We start from the raw sequence: 22,993 nt of genomic DNA, 5'->3' as shown, positions 1-22,993 counted from the left end.
ACGCAAACGAGAAGGAGCAGTGGATGCACTTTTGTCAAAACTGAACGATGAGTGGGCCCAATGTTGCATATCACTACTGTAGTTTGCATCAGGAAACCCACCTAAAATTGGGCAAACTTCCCCGGCCTACTAATGGCAGGGACCCTGTAATGAATGGAACACCACCTATGATAGCCTGCTGGCAGACTAAGCACAACCTTTAACTCCACCATCCACTGTTACTTATAACAGCTGTATTGGTGACAGTGACGTAACAATAACCCCGCATCCCCTGCAGTACGGCGGGTCGCTGGCCTGAGAGCTCTAGACTGGCACGGAGAATGGGAGGGGGGCCCCCTCCATGTAGTTTGCACGGGGGCCCCCTCAAGTTTCGTTACGCCACTGCAGGTCTTGGCATCATAGTCATTCTCGAGGCACCAGAGGCAAACAAGGTGTTTGTCCGTCATTAACCTTTAACGATGATAGGGGGTACAGGGGTTAAAAACAGCCTTCCTCGCGGACATCCCTGCCACACCAGGAGACAATGTCTAAAAAAATCTTCTACAAAAGGGTTGGAAAAAAAATCAGTCAACAAGTGACTGGGTGGAATTACACGGATTTTAGAAGATGATCAAGGTACCACTAGCTCTATTGAGCTTTTTACTGGTATTAATGCCGTCATTAACTCCAAGCTCACCATCACATCTAAGCATAAGGAAGAACGCCTGCGGGGGTCGTTCAACCCGGCCTGTACCTTGGCCCTAAAGGAATTAAAGTCAGCCTTATCAGTAAAGCCTAGGGATAAGTGCCTGGTTCTGGACCTTAGAGCTAGATATAAAGAAACCCTAAAACGTAGGAAACTAGAACACCAACAGGAAGCATGGGACAATTTGACTCTGGCTGCTGAACTGAACAATAGTACCCTGTTTTGGAAAACCGTTAATTCCCCATTCCTCAAAGACGATAAGATCCCCGAAATTAATTCCAACGTTTTGAGGGATGAGTGGATTTTTCATTTTTCCAAAATTTTTGACTCGGTTAGCGTATCAAGGGATTCATGGGAAACGTGGCCACACACGCCACTTGATATCACTGTCCAAGAAGTCTTAAATAGTAGAAGGGCCAGTAAAGGAGGAAAAGCACAGGGACCAGACGGGGTACCAATTGATTTATATAAATTGGTCCCCGAAGTTTGGGGGCCTTTGTTAACTAATATTTTCAACGCAGCAGTCTGTAATGAGGTGCCCCCTACCTGGGAAGAGTCAATCTTAATTCCAATCCATAAGAAAGGAAACAGAGGGGATGTCAAGAACTATCGTCCAATCTCCTTGTTGGACTCCTCCGTAAAAGTAATGAGTAGAGTGCTCTTAGTTAGGTTGGAAGAATGGGTGGAGGAAAACAGCATTCTAGCAGAGAGCCAGTTTGGGTTCAGGAAGGGCCGTGGCACGATTGAGCAGTGTCTAAATTTGGACCTGCTCATCGGTAAATATACCCAGGCAAAGACTGGCACTATCTATCTCTGCTTTGCGGATTTGAGTAGTGCCTTTGATCTGGTGGACCACGGCATACTCTGGGCAAAGCTTATTGAAATCGGGGCACCTGAGGGTATTGTGCACTTTCTAGCACGTCTTTATGCCAAATTACGTGCTTGTGTTCGCTATGGCCTTAACGGGGAATGCACTACTAATTTTAAAATCGGGCGGGGAATTAGACAGGGATGTGTGTTGGCTCCACTGCTTTTTACTCTTTTTATCAACGAGATTGATTCCTTTCTTAAATCCTTGGCAGTGGATGCTCCCAAAATTAACGAAGATAGCGTCCCTGTGTTACTTTACGCGGACGACGCAGTCCTAATCTCACGCACCCCTATCGGCCTCCAACGGCTGATGGATGGCTTTTCGCAATTTATCAATAATAGAAAATTAGTGTTAAATAAATCCAAAACCTTTGTTATGGAATGCGGGCGAAAGAACAGAAAGAAGCACTTCTCATTCTTTATAGAGGGTCAAAAGGTCAAAGCTGTTGATAATTTTTCCTATCTGGGGGTCACCTTCTCTAGTAACAATAATTGGGCCAATGAGCACAAGAATGTCCGGGCAAAGATGGCGAGGAGTTCTCACGGAATATTCACCATGGCTACAAAACTGGGAGATAGGCGGGTCCACGACATGTTAAAAATCTTCCAGTCTCGTTGTGTCTCGATCGCCCTGTATGGAGCAGGCATTTGGGGCCATGCCACGGCAGGGTCTCTTCAGGTAGAGGAGAATGTCTTCTTGAAGAGACTTCTGTGCCTGCCAAGCTCTGTCTCAAATGTCTTAGTGCATAATGAACTGGGTATTCATCATCTTGCCGACTTGATTCTCCTCAGGCCTCTGATGCTATGGCGCTCTATTTGGATAAAAGAAGAGACCTCATTGTGTAGAGCTATTATTTCCGATTGCCTTTCTTTGGATCACTATGAAAAGATCCCATGGTTAAAGTATATTGTGGACAACTTTCGTGAGATCTTTGATATTAATATAATTGTGGACCGATGCGGGGCCAATGAGCTGTCCAAAACTGAACTTAAGGACTGCTTTTTACAACAGCTATCTATAAGGCGACATCAAAATAGTGCTGAACTTTCTATCTGTGTTTTTTATCATGACTCAAATGAATTTGTAGGTTTTCAACCGTATTTATCACAAGTGACCTGGAAAGCACATCGGTTTGTGTTGGCCAGACTGAGAACTGGAGTAGCCCATCACCTTGTGGCCTTCCCTTCTCTGCATTCACACCCTGTTGGCCCTTGTATGTGTGATAATACTACCCCACAAAGCACTGTGCACTTTCTTTTGCTTTGCCAGCTGTACAAATATCTGCGGATCGCCTATCTGAAACCTTTGTTTGTAAAGTTTGGTGTAAGGACAATACGAGACTCCATGAGCCTGCTTTTTAATTTACATCACCCGGATGTTTGTTTTTATACGGCTACTTTTATTCTCAAATCAATTAATGCTAGGAAAAGTATGCTTTTTTAACCTTTTAAACTGTTGTATCCTTTGCTTTTTATGGCTGTTGTTTAATATTGTAATCCCTTTTTATGCTGTGCTTTTATGGACCTGTTTTTTGTTCCGAATAAAGCCTTATGAAATGAAATGACTGGGGTAAGCTCTTCTCCGGATTCGCGTTGACCAGCGTGGAAAGAAAAGAACTGACATCAGCATGCTGGATTGTCACCTATATAGGCAGGTTACCTTCTCATAGAAGATATCAATTAGACAGTCAGATGGAAGACAAGGTGTTAATTTGGATTTGGTCTTCAAGCCACTGTTGACATCCAGGTTAGAAGTAATTTCTAGATCCTCCAAAATGTATGCCAAAGATGGAGTAGTTGCTGGTGTGTGTGCCGTGGATAATAATATCTGTATGTCCCTTATGTCCTAGATGGATTTGTTGCCTTCTCTAGTACCTTGCAGTATGGGGACTATAGGTGTTCCTTTCCTGTGTAGTTTCAGTTTACGAATAAACTTGAATAGTTTGAAGTGTAGATAAGTAAAGTTAGGTAGAGATGGAGGCACACAACCCAGAACTTTGCTCAGTATTTTAATTTGATGGACATTGAACTGGAGATGGGTATTAGGTTTATGATGATACCCTTTGTGTTGAAATTTTTTATTGAAATGATTATACCCTTTGGCACTATAACTAATGAAGAAGAAGCTTGCTACCTATTTTACTAATGTTCCAACTATCAGTCTCTCATAATATTTAAGGTTATGGTCCCTTGGAAGCCACACACCCTTGTTATAGTATGATTGGCTGGGAAGGTGATCAGGTTTTTACTAAGGCTTCTCTCTCTCATTCTCTCTCTCTCATTCTTTTGTTTATATATACTACCCTTTGGCTAGGTTTTGTTTATGTGCACTTGACGTTTACACTGCCAATTGATGTTTATACTGTCAGTCGATATTTAATTTTTTCTTTCAGGCTCACTGGAGCCTCACAGCTCTTCTACTCCTGGGCTGCCTGATTTTACGCTGCGTTAGCATATTGCTGGCAAGACAGGTATAATTGTTATAATTGTTAGCAAGCTTCTTCTATTTAAATTGTTATTTATAGAGCTGTCTAATTATACCATTTGATGTACCTACCATCACTGATATCTCACCTGAATTTATCCAGGTTTTACACCTTATTCTGTGTGCACCATATATTGCACATGACTCTTCCCAGTCTACCTACCTGGTCCATCTTTTTCAATTTCCCAATAGGCTTAGCAATTACATTGTCAGTGAGGCAATTTCTCCAATGCAGTCAATGTCATATATTCTGGCATTTTGGTTCATCCATACTTATAGATATATACTATTTGGCTAGACTCCTCTTCACGACAGGTTTCCATTTTTACTGGACTCATTTACTTTTCAGTGTCATCATACTGCGTCGCACTCAATATTCAATTTTTCCTTTTTACCCCTTATTTCAGGTATTTGCATTTTTTTGTGTGTGTATAATATACTTGTTGTTTCAGATGCACTTGCCAAAATAACACCCTTGAATAAGTATTCACATACTCCTTTTGGGTGAAGACTAGTACTTTGCAGTGTCATCACGTTTACTTCTTATTTACTTCACACAATAGTCTATGCGTCTTCTTTGGGGCCTCGAGCACAGGGGTAACAGACTTGTTTGAACTTTAATGTGACTATCTATATACCCGAATCTCTGAACAAAGGCTTTTAGGTTCACCTGTTTTTTTTCTTGTGAACTTTGTGGTGACGGTATCTAAAAGTCACCAATGATATCCCTTTGTCATTGTCATTATTACATCGGGGTAAGACTATGTAAGTATCATTTTGCAGCCTTGAGAAAGTCTCTTTGACAAATCATGTGTCGGCTGCCTGTCTGTATTTGGTTAGCAAGGAGAGACATAAAGAATGTACAACATTATGGAAGAAACAAACCACACGGAGTTCAATCACAACTTCGTCGCATCACTTTAATGAACAGACTTTAATTACTGTGGACTTCTCGGAGTGTTTCAGTTCCTAAATAATTATACACCAAATGGGGAATCTCCTGTTCTGGTCTTTGCACTCCAAGTTGTAGGTTGCCCATACCAAGGGAGCGCCAAACCTTACTGTATTGCTTTATTCTCAGACTGAATTTCCTGAGACGTTTGTATAAACTTCAAATGTACAGACATTTTTGCATAGCCAGCTCGAATTTGTGTATAAAATAATTTCCTAACTTCCGTATTAACTGAAGATTGGTACTGGGGTAATACCTATTTCTACAAGATACATTAAGGTTAAGGTTAATATGAAACTAAAAACAAAATGTGTTAGTTACAAAAAAGTTGAAGGGAAGGTTAGGTATTTGACCTGGGAGGGATGTATTGTGTGATCCATTGTGGAACAAACTTAGTTAAAAGTGATGGAAGTATGTTTGAAATGAGAAACAAGTCTTTTATCTATCTGGCAACACTGAGATGACTCTCAGTTAAAAGGATTAGAGGATGTGAAAAAACAAATTGATTTACTTTACTTTCAGCAGCAATGAAGTTTTTCTGAAAAGATCCTTGCAAAACTTGGTGGCCTCTGTGACATACAAGTACAATGTTGATTATGAAATGCATGATTGAGATGCACAAAAGAATGTGTTAAATTAAGGAAATTCAGAGGTTTGACTGGAGCCAGACAGGGCATATTGGAACCCATTGTTTTCCACAAAGGTGTATATACAATCCTGGTTCAGATACTGCGCTGTAATTCAGAAGATGGGGCTGGACAAGCAGATGAGGTTGATACACCAAAAACTATTTTGACACCATATTGGTTTCCAATAAAATACAGGAATTTGGATCTTGCACAGTAAGATTATTGCTGGAGATGTGGGTGAAGTAGAGTGATTGTTTAATGCATTAATATCCTGTTCTGTCATGAGACCTCTTTGGAAAGGATTTTCTCTTATAATCAACCCAGTATGTGGTTGGAATCTTCGGGTTTGTTGAAGGGTTATTGTTTTCAATGCCATTCTCCATGTCAAAGAATTAAGAACAGACTTTGGCATGTGAAGGCACTGATGGAATCAAAGGATCTAAATCAAAAGGAGTGGGACAAAAGCAAAGGTGGATGAGTTGAATTTAAAGAAGAAATGCTAACATTTTCTTCAATGGAGAGCCTGTTCAATAAAACACTAGGATACTTTGAAATTTCAAAGTTTTGTGGACTATCTTCTCCAAGCGAGTACACATAGTAAATTGACTTTAGGATATTAATATCAGTTTCCCTTCTACCATTTTCCCATACTCCTTTAGCTTTCTTTTTATTACTGTAAGTTGTGTAGTTAGGTTCACATTTAAAGTATTATGATACTTTAAATGTTACTAAAACATTTAACAATGAAAAAGGGGCTTTAATAGAGTGAACTAGAAAATGTATCATGGAAAGCTTCGAAATTAGCAGGAAGGTAAGTTTTAGGATTGACATATCTTTGAAGGGAATGGAAGAAGGTGCAGGCCCTTACTTCAGCTGCGAGAATCCTAGGGCTCTCAGTTTTAAGAAGCGCTTGAATTTCCTTTTCGTGCTCAACAGCTTGATGGTTTCTCTCTCTCAAAAGGCCCTGCAGCATCTTTTCTTTGCTCTGCAGACAGAGCTGCAGCTTTTCCACCATTTCGTTGTTTTTGTGGGGGGTCTGGCTTAGCCAGCTTGTAGCTATGATCTAGAGAAAGTGAGAAAAACAAATCACATAACAGCAAAGGAAAGAGCAGTGTAGAAGCCAAAGCAAAGGGCAAGGACTACTAAAGGATGCTTTAAAAGAATTCTGCTATGTTTGCAAAGAATAAAGTGATAAAAGTTTAAACATCTTTCACCTACTTCAAAGTGTAGCTGATCCACAAATGCATTAAGAGGTAATGTCCCAGGTTACCAGTGTGTATACTATACACACACACACACACCCACATACCAATTATTATCTCACAACCAAAACCTAGAGCCCCATGCTTCTCTGAAGGAAAACTTGCGTTGCTGTCACAGGAATTTTGTTCTGAAATTGGTTGCCTTAGAAACTTAAAGCTGAGGATGAAATCCTTCACTTTTTCTAGTTTCTCTTGGGTTCCATGGCTGACAGGGCCCAATGATTATTTTAGCTTTCAGAGTGCACTATAAATTGTGGACACTGGAACTATATGATCAAACAAAAACATTTGATTGTGCTATTAAAATAACCAATGATTGGTTTCTAAGTCTACCAATCAATTGTAAAAACAAATATAAAACATTGCCATCATTTACATCAGTGTTTTAATATTAGGGTATTAAAATGCCCTATTTTTTCTGGTGGGTCGAGATGGCACATTTACTTGTTTTACAGAAGAGTATAATCTCATGCACCCTCAGACTTTTCCAGACTTTAGTTTGTATCTCCCAATGCCTTATGCTTTTTAAAGGACTGCCTACATCTGGTGTCTCCACCAAGTAGCTCGTGAGCTACCAGTAGCTCTCCAGGTAAATGTGAGAAGCTCTTCTGTGTGCAGGCCAACCTACGACTATTGAAACTTTTGCTCAGTTGAATTATTATTTGTAACTAAAATTAAAAAGCATGTACTCAATACAAAACGTGTGTATTTTTACAACTCATAAGCTTATGTCTGTGAAAAAGGTTGCATTTTTAAAATGTGCATAAAGCTATTATTTGAGTTGGAGAGATGTATTACTCATATTCATACCTATCATATTGAAACCCTGCCTCATGCACTGATGTGATCACTGGGGTCACTACTGGATGGGGTGTTCCCTTTTACATCACTAAAATGTGTAGTTCAGGAGGATTTTCATCCTTTTTTTAAACTCCGTGCAGGAGCCATAGCAAATAAGTTAGCTACATGTAACTACAGCTCTCCAGTATCTGTATTAGTCATAAGTTTCAAGTTTGAATTTATATAGCGCACTACTCACCCAGAGGGTCTCAAGGCGCTTGAGGGAGGGGGGGAGCTTTACTTATCAAATATCCAAGTTTTAAGTTGTTTCCTGAAGGAGAGGTGGTTCTGTGTGAGGCGGAGGTGGGTGGGGAGGGAATTCCAGGTCTTGGCCGTTAAGTAGGAGAAGGATCTTCCTCCCATGGTGGATCTTTGGATGCGTGGAATTGCGGCGAGGGCTTGATTGGACGATCGAAGTTGGCGGGTGGGGGTGTAGAAGGACAGGCGTGTGTTGAGGTATTCGGGTCCTAGGTCGTAGAGGGCTTTGTGTGCATGGGTGAGGAGGCGGAAAGTTATTCTCTTGTTGACGGGGAGCCAGTGGAGGTCTCTCAGGTGACCGGAAATGTGAGCTTGGCAGGGGATGTCTAGGATGAGTCTGGCTGAGGCGTTTTGGATGCGTTGGAGTTGCTTGTGACCAGTGTATGGGTGACCGTCTTTCTTGTTTCGGTGGGGATCCAACGGAAGATTTTGTTGAGCATTCGTAGGATGTTGAAGCATGATGATGAGACGGCGTTGACTTGTCTGGTCATCGAGAGGGAGGAGTCTAGGATGAAGCCCAGGTTACGTGCGTGGTCTGTTGGTATGTGTGCGGTTCCCAGGACCGGTGGCCACCATGAATTGTCCCAGGCGGAGAGGGGGATGATCCTAAGATAAGGACTTCCGTTTTGTCTGAGTTAAGTTTAAGACGGCTGTTCTTCATCCACTCGGCTACTTCTTTCATCCCTTCGTGCAGGTTGGTTTTGGCGGTGTTTGGGTCTTTGGTGTGGGATAGGATCAGCTGAGTGTCGTCTGCGTAGGAGATAATGTTGAGGTTGTGTTGGTGCGCGATGGATGCAAGGGGACTCATGTAAACGTTGAAGAGGGTGGGACTGAGTGAGGATCCTTGGGGTACGCTGCAGATGACTTCGGTGGCCTCTGACCTGAAAGGGGGGAGGCGGACTCTCTGGGTTCTTCCGGCGAGGAACGAGATTATCCAGTCTAATGCTTTTCCTTGTATTCCGACGTTGCTGAGGCGCTGTATGAGGGTGCTATGACAGACCGTGTCGAAGGCTGCAGAGAGGTCGAGTAGGATGAGGGCAGCAGTTTCTCCGTTGCCCAGAAGAGTTCGAATGTCGTCTGTTGCTGCGATGAGGGAGGTTTCGGTGCTGTGTTTGGCTCGGAAGCCGGACTGCGAAGGGTCGAGGGATTTGTTGGATTCAAGGAAGGCGGCGAGTTGACTGTTAACGGCTTTCTCAATGACTTTGGCAGGGAAAGGGAGGAGCGAAATGGGGCGGTATTTATTAAGTTCGGTGGGGTCCGCTGTAGGTTTCTTCAATAGGGCGCTGAGTTCGGCATTAACTCCGCCACCTTCCCTTTCCGGGAAGGTGGCGGAGTTAATGGACCAGTTGATGACGTCTCGGAGATGGGGTGCGATAATGGAGTCTGCTTTGTTGAAAATGTGGTGGGGACATGGGTCGGTTGGCGATCCTGAGTGAATGGTGTTCATCAGGCGGATGGTGTCTTCAGTGGTGATTGGGTTCCAGGCGTAAAGGTTGTTGGAGGGGGGTTTTGGTTTGGAGGTTGGTGGGGTGGGCTGGTCTCCAAAGCTGTTATGTATGTCGGCGATTTTGTTGTGGAAGAACGAGGCAAGAGAGTCGCAGAGGTCTTAGGATGGAGTGATGTCGTTGGTGCCGGCGGAGGGGTTGGTAAACTCTTTGACGATGTTGAATAGTTCTTTGCTGTTGTGGGCGTTGTTGTCGAGTCGATTCTTGAATGCTGATTTCTTGGTGGATCGGATCAGTTGGTGGTGTTTGCGGGTGGCGTTCTTGAAGGTGGTCAGGTTGTCAGTGGTTGGGTTTTTACGCCAGGCTTTCTCGAGGGTGCGACAGATCTTCTTGGATTTCTTAAGGGCATCATTAAACCAGGGGGCTTTTTTGTTGCCTTGTTTGATTTGATGGTTTTTCAGGGGTGCTAATTTGTCAGCGCTGTGGGTGATCCATTGTGTGAGGTTGGTGGCTGCTTGGTTTGGGTTCGATGATTTTGCAGGAGGGTTTTGGTGAAGCGATGTGAAGAGCTGTTCGGTGGTGATTTTATTCCAGTTTCTCCGGGGAATAGGGTGTGGGTGGTTGTGGGTCGTGGTCTTTTTTTTGTAGTTGAAGTGAACGCAGCTGTGGTCCGTCCAATGGAGAGCTGTGGTGTGATTAAAGGAGATGTGCTTGCTGGAGGTGAAGATTGGGTCGAGCGTGTGCCCGGCAAGGTGGGTGGGGGTGTCGACAAGTTGTTTGAGTCCGAGATTGGCGAGGATGTCTAGAAGGGTGGTGGTGTTGTTGTTGTCGTTTGTTCTTTTCCAGGTGGAAGTTGAGGTCTCCCAGTAAGATGTAGTCCTCGGAGGGGAGGGCGTGAGGGCTGATGAAGTCTGTGATGTCATCGCTGAATTGTGTGCGGGGTTCGGGTGGTCTGTAGATGAGGGTGCCTCTGAGTGTGGTCTTAGGGTCGGTGTGAATCTGGAAGTGAAGGTGTTCGGCGGTTGTGAGGTTGTCATCGGAACTGGTCGTGATGCGGATGGTGTTCTTATGGACGATGGCGACGCCTCCTCCAGTTTGGTTGATGCGGTCCTTTCGGATGATCTTGTAACCGTCCGGGATGGCTATGGCGATGTCGGGCGCTGAAGAGGCGTTCATCCAGGTTTCTGTAAGAAAGGCGACGTCCGGCGCTGTGGTGTCGAGTAGGTTCCAGAGTTCTATGGCGTGTCTGTGGACCGAGCGGGTGTTGAGTAGGATGCACTTCAGGTGGTTAGTGTCGGAGCTCTGTTTGGAGTCTTTGAGTTTGGTGTGGGTCCTGATGTAGTTGAACTTGCAGGAGTGGCAGGCGAAGGGTCCATGGGTGTGTCCTGGGGCGGCTTGGTAGCAGAGGGTAGCGGAGTCGTACGTAATGCGGGTGGAGAGGAGTTTACGGGGGCCAGGGGGTCTGGCGCTGGGCGCGGTCCAGGCGCGGACGGACGTAGACGGGCTTACCTTTGGTGCACCTTCGGCGCGCATGGGGCGCTTCCGCTGCGCGTGAACGCTGCGCGTCTGTTGCATTGACATATGTAGATAGTGGAGGGGGGAGGGGCGAGGGAGGAGCAGCTGGGAGGCGGGAGCGGGGTGGAGAGGCTGGCTACGAGGCACAACAACAAATATGGCGGCGAAAGCAAAACCGAAACAGGACGAGATTGGGGGCAGGAAATTGGATGTCGCAGTGGCACCGGCACAATCAGGCAATAATTGGTTAATTTAAAATCAGGCAATGCGAGCGCTCAATAATAATAAAATACTTTGCACAGATTAAAATGCGAGCAGCAGCAGTGAGCACTAGCAGGCAGCAATTCTTCACAAGTCAAGCGAACAAAGCGCTACGATACCCAGATCACAAGTAAAGTCAGCAAAGCGCTTCGATATCCAGGAAGGGAGCGTGGGGGAGCGACCGCTTCTCACAGAGACAGAGCGGTCACAGCGTTACTGCCTCTGGGACGAGCCTTATCAGTCAGTGGGAGGGAGGAGCAGCTGGGAGGCGGGAGCAGGGTGGAGAGGCTGGCTACGAGGCACAACAACAAATATGGCGGCGAAAGCAAAACCGAAAACAGGACGAGATTGGGGGCAGGAAGTTGGATGTCGCAGTGGCACCGGCACAATCAGGCCACAAAGATTTGCATGCTTGACTCTTTCCACGTACTAGGCTAGGAATCCTTGGTAATTTAATATAGAGCAGTAAACTGGGTTAACACAAAGAATAGTATTTGTTTAGTAGCACATTTACATAATTGAAAACGGTCAGAATATCAGTCAATGAGGTGAATGTGCTTAGCACTCCACTACCATGGAGGCCATCAATAGCAGACATTTGCAAGAGTGAAATACATAAGGGTTTACGTCATAAAACAAGAAGAGGGAGGCAACATATGAGTCTATAATAATGTAAACAATGGATAAGGAAACTGTTACCCTGCATGCTCGTATGTGTCCTGGTGTAGATTTGCATGCCCTGCATATTCCTGCCATGTTGGACAGTGATTATTACAACTTGTTTTTCTTTCAAGAATCTTTGAGGCACAGGAAGAGCCAACACTCCTCCTTTAGTGCACAATGGACATGGGCAAAGACTTCAGCTTGGATAGTTTTTCACTTAGTGAAAGGTAAAAGTAAAGTCTAGAATAGGACTACTGTTATGTGCTGTGTGCATCATAGAAAACAAATGCCCCAATACAAACAGATACTTGGAGAGTTAAGCATCATTTTCTGTTTTAGCATGTGTGGCTGTAGATATACATGCTCTGCTTCAATGGTAAAGCAGTTTCCTCCCAAGCTTTCGTTATCAGTTAGAATGTGCAGATTATTGGAATAATGAGCTTAATACAGTCTAGCTGACCATAACCTTTTGACAGGCTAACATTTCCATACAGTCATGCTTTGCAAAGGTAGCTGGTGTTTACCGGGTAGCTCCCTTTTAGATGTCTGTTAATGGGATGTTAACTAGGAAAGCCATGGTGGCTCTCTTCCTAAGTGTAGTGGTGTCCTGGAAGGTGGGGTAGGTACACATTTATCTTTGGCATATCTAGTTGGGATGCATTTGGCAATCCACCTTGCAATAACTTTCTTTTGTTTTCTTTTTACAGTAAGTCTTATAATGCAAACCTTTCTCTTCTTTCTTGTGGAAATCGGGCAGTTCAATAGTCTGGTTATTATGGAAATGTGAGACTACCTTGAGCAGGAACTCTGGGTCAGGGTTAAGGACTAGCCTTGTTCTGAGTGAATGTTGTCCTGAATGGTGAGGCGCGTAGCTTGCTTTTGCGCCTGGGCTAGGTTATTGCTACTAAAAAGGCCACCTTGCAGGAAAGAAACCGGAGGCTGCAACAGTGGAGTTTCAAAAGGCACACCTATAAGCTTTGTGAGGAATACCTTATGGTTCCACAGTGGAGTGCGAGGTTTCCTTAAGCGTTTTACCCTTTTAAACCTCCTCCCCTATTAACTCCTTAGCCACAGAAATCCTGAAAAGGGATGAGTTTTCACGTTTCTTCAAATATGCCAAAGCTAAGAGGAGGCATACAGCGTTATATGCAAGACCTGCCTTCAGAAGGTATCAAAGGTATCATATGATGCCCTGAGCCTAGAATTTGAAGGGGTCCAGTTGCTTGTAGATGAAGTAGCAGACAAATTCTTTTCACTTGGCTCCATAACATGCACATGTAGTGGGCCTACGTGCATCGAGCAATATAATCATACACACATCAGGGATGTTGAGGTAGCCTAACTCCAAGGCCTCCAGTGCCAGATCGCTGGGTTGAGCGGCTTGGACTCTGGGTGCATGATTTGGCAGTGTTGTGTGAAAAGGTACGGCCTGATCAGTAGCTTCTCATGGGGTATCTCTAGGAGCACCCAGTATCAGAGCTGTCTGGCCTAGGTTTGGAACACTAGAATGAGTGCCAGAGCCACCTTCCTCATCTTTCCTACCACATATGGGTTGAGTGGCAGAGGAAGAAATGTGTTAGCAAAGTACCAAGCTCCTTGCACAGTCCTGCTGCACTAAGTGCATCCCACCCAGGAAATGATGAGTCAGTTGTGATGGACACCTGTGGAAGAGGATCCAAGAAAGTCATGCTTAGCAACAGGTTATTTCTGTTCCACCAGTGCAGAGAGCGCTGAACACTGCCATGTATCAACACTAGATCATACCACTGACTATGCTTGAGATCATTACCTCACGAGACAATGCTGAAGTGGCCACATTTGTAATCAGTCGTACATCACAATTGCTTTGCAGGAAGCCATCATAACCCAAGAGCTCCTTACAGTTCTTACAGGTAGCAGAGTAGTGGACTGAACAAGAGGAGGCAGCTGCTGAAATGCCATTACACTCGGCTAGTGGGATATGCTCTCCGTGTAACAGTGTTCAAGACTGAGCAAAAGAAGAACTGGATCTGTTGGAGTTGGAGGTGCAACTTCTTTGCATTTATGGTGAACCTGAGGCTGTAGCGGACGGTTACAGCTACTTGTGTGTGTTACGCATTGTTGACAACTGCTGCTCTTGAATAAACAGTCTTCATTGTAAGGAAAGACATGGATGCCCTTTCTGGGAAGATGGGGCCTCACCACCACCAGAAACTTGGTAAAGATCCTGAGAATTGTAGTGACTCCAAAATATAGAACTTTGAATAAGAATTATTGTCCACTTATCATGCACAGAGGGTACTAGTGATGGGTGGAATGGATGAGGATTTTTTGGGAGAGGGGCGTTGTGAATCTGTAAGCAAGTGTTCTGCTAAACTACTACAAAAAGGTGATGGAAGTTGCGCTTGAAATAATCTCAGAAACAGGCGATCACTCTGGGCCGCATTCCAGACCATTGTTTTTCTTCCATTGCTTTATGCCAATAAGTTATGGTCAAGCTCCAATAGGAACAATCAAGCCCGAAATGGCTGGCAAGGTCCACTCCAGATGGGAACACAAACAACCCCATGCCTGTTTCCACCTACTTAAGTCTCCTTAGTGAGGTATAGTTTAAGACCTATAGCACAGAAAGCACAGGACCCACATCTGGGCATACTTGACGCTCTTAGAGCATCTACTGCAAAAACAACATGGTGATTGAAGGAATAATTGAATTAATCTCAGCCACTGGTGACCGCTCTGGCCCACATTCCAGTCCAATATTGTTCACCTACTGTGTGATTCTAGACAGAGACACACATTACGCAAATCAGTCTTGGTCCTGATCCAATAGGAAAAATCCAGCACAAACAGAGAGGCCAGGGTCCCTCTAGATGGGAACATATGCAAACCCAAATAGGGCCTAATGAGTTCGAAACAGGTCTGGGGTTGCTTGCGGTCCTTTCTGAAGGGGGCCTTGCCTGACAATTTTGAATCGACTGTTGCCATGAGGAGCAGGATCAGTACTGATTTGAATAAGGTGGCCTATATCTAGCACGGTGGGTGAAAAACAGTAGACTGGTATACGGCCCAGAGCAATTGCCAGTGGCTGAGATAAATTCAAACATTACATGCATTGCCATGTTGTTGTTGCCCTACTGAACTACTGCTAACATCCTTCGAGCTGAGGTGAATTTTTCCCAGCAAGCTTGGAAATCCTTTAGTCACCCCAATTGCTTTTGCGTGATTGGGCAGGAGCATGGATGAGTCAGTGCTTGGGAGTCGAGCCTCATTTACCAAAAAACACCCCTGCCATTACTATTGTTACCCCTCTAATCTAATCTAATTTAAAGACTGCATGTGCCCAGCTGACACAGCTACGTTTACAGGTGACATGGAATACTAACTAGATTCCATCACTCCAACACAGTGGGCCAGTCCTCGTTGTTTATCTGAATTTACCCCTCTAATCACTCCACCTGCCTTGGACTCCTGAAAAGCCTGAATATGGACACCAGGATAGAGGGTGTGGTCATGTTTCCATCCTGGGGTTGCTAACTACAAAAGGTTCCCCTTAGAGTGGCAGACTCCAGGGAGCCCACTGACCTTGTAATATTGGTGTCCTTTATCATTTCCAAATTCTGATACACTTGCTTGGGGTCTGTGGAGAAGGTATTTCTCATCGAATGGGATGCTGAGATGTTGGTGGGCTTCCCGTTTGAACCCTGAGATGAAAAGTCATGCATGGCAGCAAAGTAAGATTCTCGTGTTTACACTCCGGGCAGCGGTATCAGCATCATCGATGGTGCAGCGGATATTTGCATTGGAAATAATCTTGTCCTCAGTGATTAGCATCCCCACTCTCCTTCGGGAGGTGCTGCACCAGTTCTTATTCTCCTTCCAGTGAAATATGCCATACCTCAACCCTCTAGCCGGCAAGAAGCATCCACCACTGCTTGAGCGGAGACCTGCTTTCTTGCTGTGTGTAACATCAGGGAACCTTGGGGACCAGACAATGGATTTTCTGTTTTTTAAAGTAGGTCGTTGTGACAACCTTTGACATTTCTTTGAGCCATTACTACCTTTGCCCTGACACGGTCTTTGAAATTTTCTGGGGCTTACTTGAGCATGCCTTAGAGCAGGTGGAGGAACTGGGTGGTACACTCTATCTTTGAGAGGCTCTTCACCAAAAAGTCATACTGTATGGCATACATACCAATTTTATGGTGGTGGGTAGCCCTTCAGTTGTAGTTTGCGCATCTACCAAGCACTTTTTTGATGTCAACTGACGCTAAGAGCGGTGGTGGACGTGAAGATGGGATTTTTTTTCTACGCTGCTCAGGGTGTAATGTCAAACTGCTGCAGGAGTGGCGCCCTGCCTCAGCACCTAAGCGAGTTGGGTTTCGTTCCATGTGTTTGTGGCCAAGTAATACACATCCCCTGTGGTGGAATAAGTAGTCTGCCTGTCCCTCCTTTCTGCCCTCAAAGCGGGTGGTTGGGTCATAACTATGGCCCTATGAACTATTGACTTAATCCAATGGGAGACCTAGATAGGGGGGAACCGGGCGAGTCTCCGCAAGGTAGTGTAATGTTACCAATTTCTTCCTCCACCGGAGACATCCAACCAACCCCTCTTGCCATTTCTGACTCTGTGGGGGACTTAGGTTCTATTGACGTTGGGGGACCATTGTCATGTGCGGACGTCCTGTCTCCAGGCTTAGAAATAGGTTCCATATGCGTTCCAGCTGTGACGGACCAGCTCTTGAAGGTCTTCAGCTGGAACGTTGCTGGAATAGCCAGAAAGCTGGCTTTGCCTGACTGGAATGCATTAGTGGAAGAGTATTCCATATGCATTTTCCAAGAGACATGGAGCAGGGAACCTGTGCATAGGGTGGGGTACTCTGCCCACGCCATTCCAGCTGTCTCCCCAGATTCAGGTAGGGGGCGACCCTCTGGCGGTCTCCTCATCTGGGTAGCCTCAACCCTGAACTGCACGGTAGTGGAATTGAAGACTAACAGCCCAGATCTCCTTAACATCATACTGAAGGATGCCAGGGGATGTGTCGTTTTGAACATATTTAATGTTTACGCTAGAGGCACTAAGGGAGGGAGGCAATCCCCCACAATTGCATTGTTGGAGGATCTGTTGGGGGCAACTCGATACAAAGCTAACACCTTAATTGCAGGTGATGTTAATTGCACCTTCGAGCCTTTGGGCTCGGATGTTACTCTGGAACAGGACGAGGAGGATGGTAGGAGGGGGATACCAGTCCTAGAACTTCCCCCGATTAAAAAGTGGTCTGAGGTGGCATTGCAGTTGAATGCCCTCTGCATGGAATATGGATTGAGGGCTCTTAACGGAAGGACTAGCTCGGATAAAGGGGGTTCACACACTTATAACAGACCTAACCACACATCAAGAATCGATTATATCCTACTTGATGTGTGCTTATGGAATTCAGTTAAGGACATGGAAATACTCCCCACAGTCGAAAGCGACCACAATCTGCTGTCCCTTACTCTAACTGCCTGGTGGTCTGTTAACGGTGGGGGTCCCATATCTAGACCCATAGTCGATCTTGGTGACTCAGAGGTAACCCCTTGCGGTAGGCGCCTGAAGTGGTCGAAACTTCTTTTGTCTTCTGAAAAACTTGAGGCTGTGTCCCAATTGTTGGTCTTAGCCCAACACAACTTAGCCATAGTTGAAGGGGGCCGGGGGGAGGTATGCGAAGTATTTTGCGACCTAACCGGGGCCCTGACAAACCTGTTCACTGTGCAGCAAAGAAATTCTGGACCAAAAGAAAGGCCCACCAAAAGAGATGGGTGGTACACCATTAATTTAACTTATATGTCACCCCCGTGGCTACTACTGCGGAACGATACGGGGTAGAAGTAGTGACATACGCAGACGACACACAGTTGGTGGTCGCTCTGACCCAACCTGCTGAACAAGTCGCCGCTAACTTCTCAGCATGCCTCCAGGATATGGCGGGATGGATGGCGAAGAATTGCCTCCGTCTTAATGGTGACAAGACTGAGGTGCTGATTGTGGGAAAACCCCCCTCAGTCTGGTCATCTGCTTGGTGGCCGCAGACCCTGGGGCCCCTTCCTACCCCTAGTGACCAGGTCAAGAATCTGGGAGTATGGGTGGACTCAAAGCTGGACTACGACTACCATACTAGACGGGTAGCCGGGACGTGCTTCTCGATTCTACGGAAACTCCGCAAAACCATCGACCTCCTCCCAGAATCATCTAGGAAGACCCTGGTCCACGCCCTTGTCACGTCAAGACTGGACTACGGCAATGCCCTTTATCTGGGAGCCAATGCCACTAGCCGGCGGCGACTGCAGACAATTCAGAATGCTGCCGCTCGCCTGGTCCTCCGGCTGCCCAGAAGAGCCCCTTCAAAAAAATCCCTACAAACCCTACATTGGCTTCCGATCAATGAAAGAATTGATTTCAAGGTCCTTTGTATTGGTCACAGGATCGTACATGGCAAGGGCCCAGCCTTCCTGCGGAACCTTCTCTGCCCCTATACGCCCACTCGACAACTCCGCTCGTTAGGGGCAGGCCTCCTCGCTGTCCCCAGACATAAGAAAGCCAGAATGGGAGGAAGATCCTTTCGTACATTGGCGGCACAGAAATGGAACACTCTCCCCCTGAGCTTAAGACTGGAAACATCGGAGCTCATCTTCCGTAGAAAGCTCAAAACTTTCCTCTTCCCTAAAGATTAACCCGTCCTGTCTGACTGACGGAGTAGATGGCTCTTCTGACAGCGCGGGGACACACTGTAAGTGTAACCATGCGCTCTACAAATTCAGAAATAATAATAATAATTAATTGTAGGAAGGCGAAAAACAACCTTGTTGAGGCAGTAAAAGCAAAATCCCCAGTTGGAATAAGGGAAGCGAGGAAGGCCTACTCTAAGGCAATTCAGATAGCAAAGAAGGAATGGGAGGAGAATTTCTGGGCAGACTTGTTGGCTGCTAGCAAAGGTAAAGATGCCAGGGTGTTTTGGAAATTGATTGTCTCCCGTAGAAGTCCTGATGATACCCTGAGGACTTGTACTATTCCACCCCAGAGCTGGACCCACCATTTTGGGGTTCTATATTCAGCAATTGAAGGTCCCCTAAATGACCCAGCTGTCTTCCCTTTTCCTATGGAACCAAACGCCCTTACCCTATTTACACCACGGGAGGTTGAGAAGGCCATTAAGACTGTGGTCCCTTTGAAGGCTGCTGGCCCGGATGGGCTTCCAGGAGACTTACTAAGGGCCTATCCATCTGACTGGGGTCTCATGATCTCGGCCCTCTTGAATGCCATCCTGGAGGGTGGCCCGATCCCAGAGTCATGGAGGGGGGCAGTGGTGGTTCCCATTTATAAAAAGGGCAGTAGAGTCATACCAGGAAACTATAGGCCAATAAGCCTGATTGACTCTTCGCAAAAAGTAGCAGGAAAAGTGATCCTGGGGAGAATTTTACATTGGGTGGATGAGAATCAGGTCCTATCGGACTTTCAAGCAGGCTTTCGCTCAGGCACAGGGACTATTGAGCAAGTCTTTCGGCTAACACTTTTGCATTGGAAGATCGTGGAATTGGGCAAGGGCAGTCTTTATTTGGCCTTTATTGATCTAAAGACTGCCTTTGACCTAGTTCCTAGGGAGGAACTTTGGAGGGTTCTACATGGTCTGGGCTTGCCCCCGTATATCCTCCACCTCCTCATCAAACTCCATACCAACAATTTTGCCCAGGTGCGATGGGGGAGAAATGGGGAAACAACAGACAGAATGCCGGTTTGTAGGGGTGTTAGGCAGGGTTGCGTGCTAGCTCCCACACTCTTTTCTCTATATCTAAATGGTGTGGTGGAGCATCTCCTTCAGGAACCTGCGGACGCACCCTGTCTGGGGGGCGATCGGATCCCAACATTGTTGTTTGCGGACGACACCCTCCTCATCTCTAAAACCCCACAAGGGCTCCAGAAACTGTTGACCCGTTTTCAGGACTTCTGTGTTGCTAGAGGGTTGGTGATAAATGTAGAAAAAACAAAATATCTGACACTACGCCCACCTAAGAAATTGGGTCGCCCACCAACTTTGAACTCGATCCCCCTGGAGAAAGTATCTGAATTCGACTACTTGGGCTTACGTTTGAACGACAAGATGAACTGGTCTTCCCACATCTACAAGATGGTCCTTTGCCACAAAAGGGTGGGGGGCGCCCTATTAAAGGAATATTATACATCTTCCAGATCCTCAGTGGCGCCCGCAGTTGAGATCTACAGGGCAAAGGGGGTTACCTCTGCCCTGTATGGTGCGGAGCTATGGGGGTATTCAAATGTGGACTCATTATCCAAGGCGGAAAATAAATTCCTAAAGGACCTTTTAGCCCTCCCTATGAGCACTCCTACAGTTCCGGTGCTTTTGGATTTGGGCTGCAAAAGCATTAAAGACCAGGCCCGTCTTCGCCCGTTGCTCTTATGGTCCCGCATATGGAGGGTTTCGGAACTAAAATCCTATGCCAAATGTCTATCAGAAGTAATGGACATGGGGGGCTGGAACAAAATTAAGTGGCTAAGGGATACAAAAAATCTTTTGGGGGAATTGGGCCTGGGCCACTGTTGGTCTACAAAATCTGCTCCTCCAAAGGAGGTCCTCAAAAAACTTTACTGGGATTGGGTTTCTTTCCAGCAGAGTACGAAGCCCAACCACTGTAATTCTACAACGGCGTTCCTTAGAATAAAGGATGTGGCACTATACGAACCTTATATGGACTTTATCACCATGCCACTGGACAGGACACTCTATTTTAAGTTCAGAGTTGGCACTCTTCCGATAGGAGCAACTGTATCAAAGTGGAGGTCTCACGCTCATCTGTCCCCCTTTTGTGCGTGTTGCCCAGCCAGGCTAGAGACAATGGCCCATCTGCTGTTCGAGTGTCCGGACTATACATACCCAAGGAGGTTCTGGTTGAAACCCCTTTTTCTACGCCTTGGAACACGTTCACATTCGGTGGCCTTTCGGATTTTACAGACTGACACTTCCCCCCTTATAATTTGTGGCGTCTCTAAATTTCTAAAATGTTGTTGGTTGATCCGTTCCAAAAGATTGTCCATATCTGTTTAATTCCTTTTTAGCTAATTTAACTTAGGGGTTCCCCTAAAGTTTTATCTTTTTAAAATGTATGACATATTTCTACTTTTGAAACGTTGTTTTTATACATGATTGTGATGCTGTAAGATATCTCGTATATTGAATAAAGCTTTCAACAACAACATCCCCTGTGTCTTCTTAGTGTGGGGCCCTGTTGGTTTCAACACCAAGAGTGCCCTTTCCTGAACTTCTTCCTCAGATGCGCCCGAGGACAATGTCCCGTGGCAAGAATCGTCAAATAGGGGGCAACCGTGCAGTGATTTTTATCTGAGTTGTCGGTTTCAAAAGGTGAATTTATTAGACCAGAAAAAACTGTGGATGTTATTGATCTTGCAGCCGTTACTGAACACAAACGAACCTGATGGCAGAAAAAACACAATCCAAAGTGGAGTCAATACCCATGCCAACTAAAGACAGACTTACAGTACATCCTGTGACTCGAAGTTTCTTAACAGATAGACAAGTTGTAATGTTTTAGCCAAAAATGTGATGGCAGGAGCATCTACAGCCAAACATTCTACAAACCTTAGTTACAGGAAAGAAGGAAAATGCTACTTACTACTTAAGCATTTGCTCCTAGCTTGTAGTATTGCAGACTCACTTCTGATGCACTCTCCAGTCATCTAGTGTTGGGCTCAAATGCTGCAAGTTTTTTTTTTAAAAAGAAGTATTTTCAATTCATAAGGTAGTAAGTGATTTCTCTCATAGATGGCATGGCGCATGGGCACTGACTTCATTGTTAGATTGATTTTTTTTGCACAGTGGGTTAGCATAAGTATGGAGTGGTAATGAGTAAGTAAAGTAAAGTAAAGTCCACATTTGTAAAGCGCACAATCACCCGTAAGGGTCTCTAGGCGCTGGGGGCCGTCGGGAAGATTAAGCGAGCTATTGCCCAGAGTCACATGGTGCTGGGCTAACCTGCCGCCGGGGATCGAACCGTGGTCCCCAGATTCCAGCGTCAGTCGCCCTGGCCGCGGCGCCACACCTCGAAAATTATGAATATGCGAATGATGCACAATAAATGTTACCATTACAGAGATGTACATGAAGACATCGACTCATGGGAGGAAGATGGGCGTGAGTGTTTCTAAAGCACTAAAATCTATGAACTGATGCTTACAGGGCAACATATTCCATTTATAGCATGTGTAGCTGTAGCTATACATGCGCTGAGTAGACTGCAAAACTGTACACCTAAAAGCTGTGGCTAGTTAGTGGATGGTGCAGATGTCTGAAAAAGTTTGCAGTATAGTTTGGCACACCCTAGCCAGTTTGCGGGTGAGAATAGGCACACAGTAATGCTTGTGTGGGGTTGGCCATGTAGCTGCGTTAAGTATATCAGCTATCAGAATATTTCCTAAGAAAGCCATGATTCACCCCCCCCTTTTTTCCTAGTAGAGTATGGCATTCTGGAAGTGGGAAGGAGTCATTGGCTTTAAGGTAGCATGTGCGGAAACATTTAACGATCAATCTAGCCATGCCAGCATTTGATATTGTGTGGCCTTTATGAGACAGAAAGCTGTTGAGTTTCACAAACGGGTTTGGTTCTATCAATGTAGTACATTAGGGCTGTTTTAGTGTCTATGGTACGAAGGATCCTTCTACAACAGAGTTTGGGTGAAGAAGGAAAACTAGTAGCTCAATTGTTTGGTTAAGGTGGAAAGGAGAAACCACCTTGGGAAAGGATGTAGGGACACTTCTAAGGACAATAATACCTGTGTGGATTTGAATGAAAGATTTCTATAAAGTGAGTGCCTGCACCTCACTTATATGCCCAAGTGAGGTAATAACTATAAGAAGAGTTACTTGCCAGGAGAGGAACTGTAAACAACAAGAGTGCAGAGGCTTCCATGGGGATCCCAAAAGTCATGTAAGTACCACATTGAGGTTCAAGTGAGGGGTGGGTGGAACACTGGGCGGTATAACCCTTTTAAGGACCTCCATGAAGGCGTTAATGACTGGGATTCTACAAAGAGAAGAATCTTCTCTTTTTGCATTCTAACAGCAATAGCCACAAGCTA

The 22,993-nt window shown here is 45.4% G+C and overlaps 1 protein-coding gene across 6 annotated transcripts in view; it reads right to left on the bottom strand.

Moving 5' to 3' along the window:
• Window positions 1–22,993, bottom strand: part of PDE4DIP (phosphodiesterase 4D interacting protein) — a 1,524,691-nt gene that overhangs the window by 808,927 nt on the left and 692,771 nt on the right. For all 6 annotated transcript variants that reach the window (XM_078686955.1, XM_078686929.1, XM_078686947.1 and 3 more), the window contains one exon: window positions 6,490–6,684. In XM_078686955.1, the coding sequence (XP_078543081.1) occupies window positions 6,490–6,684 (195 nt within the window). The remainder of the gene's footprint in view (window positions 1–6,489; window positions 6,685–22,993) is intronic.

The sequence above is a fragment of the Lissotriton helveticus genome, chromosome 1_1 (assembly GCF_964261635.1).
Source record: "Lissotriton helveticus chromosome 1_1, aLisHel1.1, whole genome shotgun sequence".
NCBI lineage: Eukaryota > Metazoa > Chordata > Amphibia > Caudata > Salamandridae > Lissotriton > Lissotriton helveticus.
This window is presented reverse-complemented; position numbering and strand designations above follow the sequence as displayed.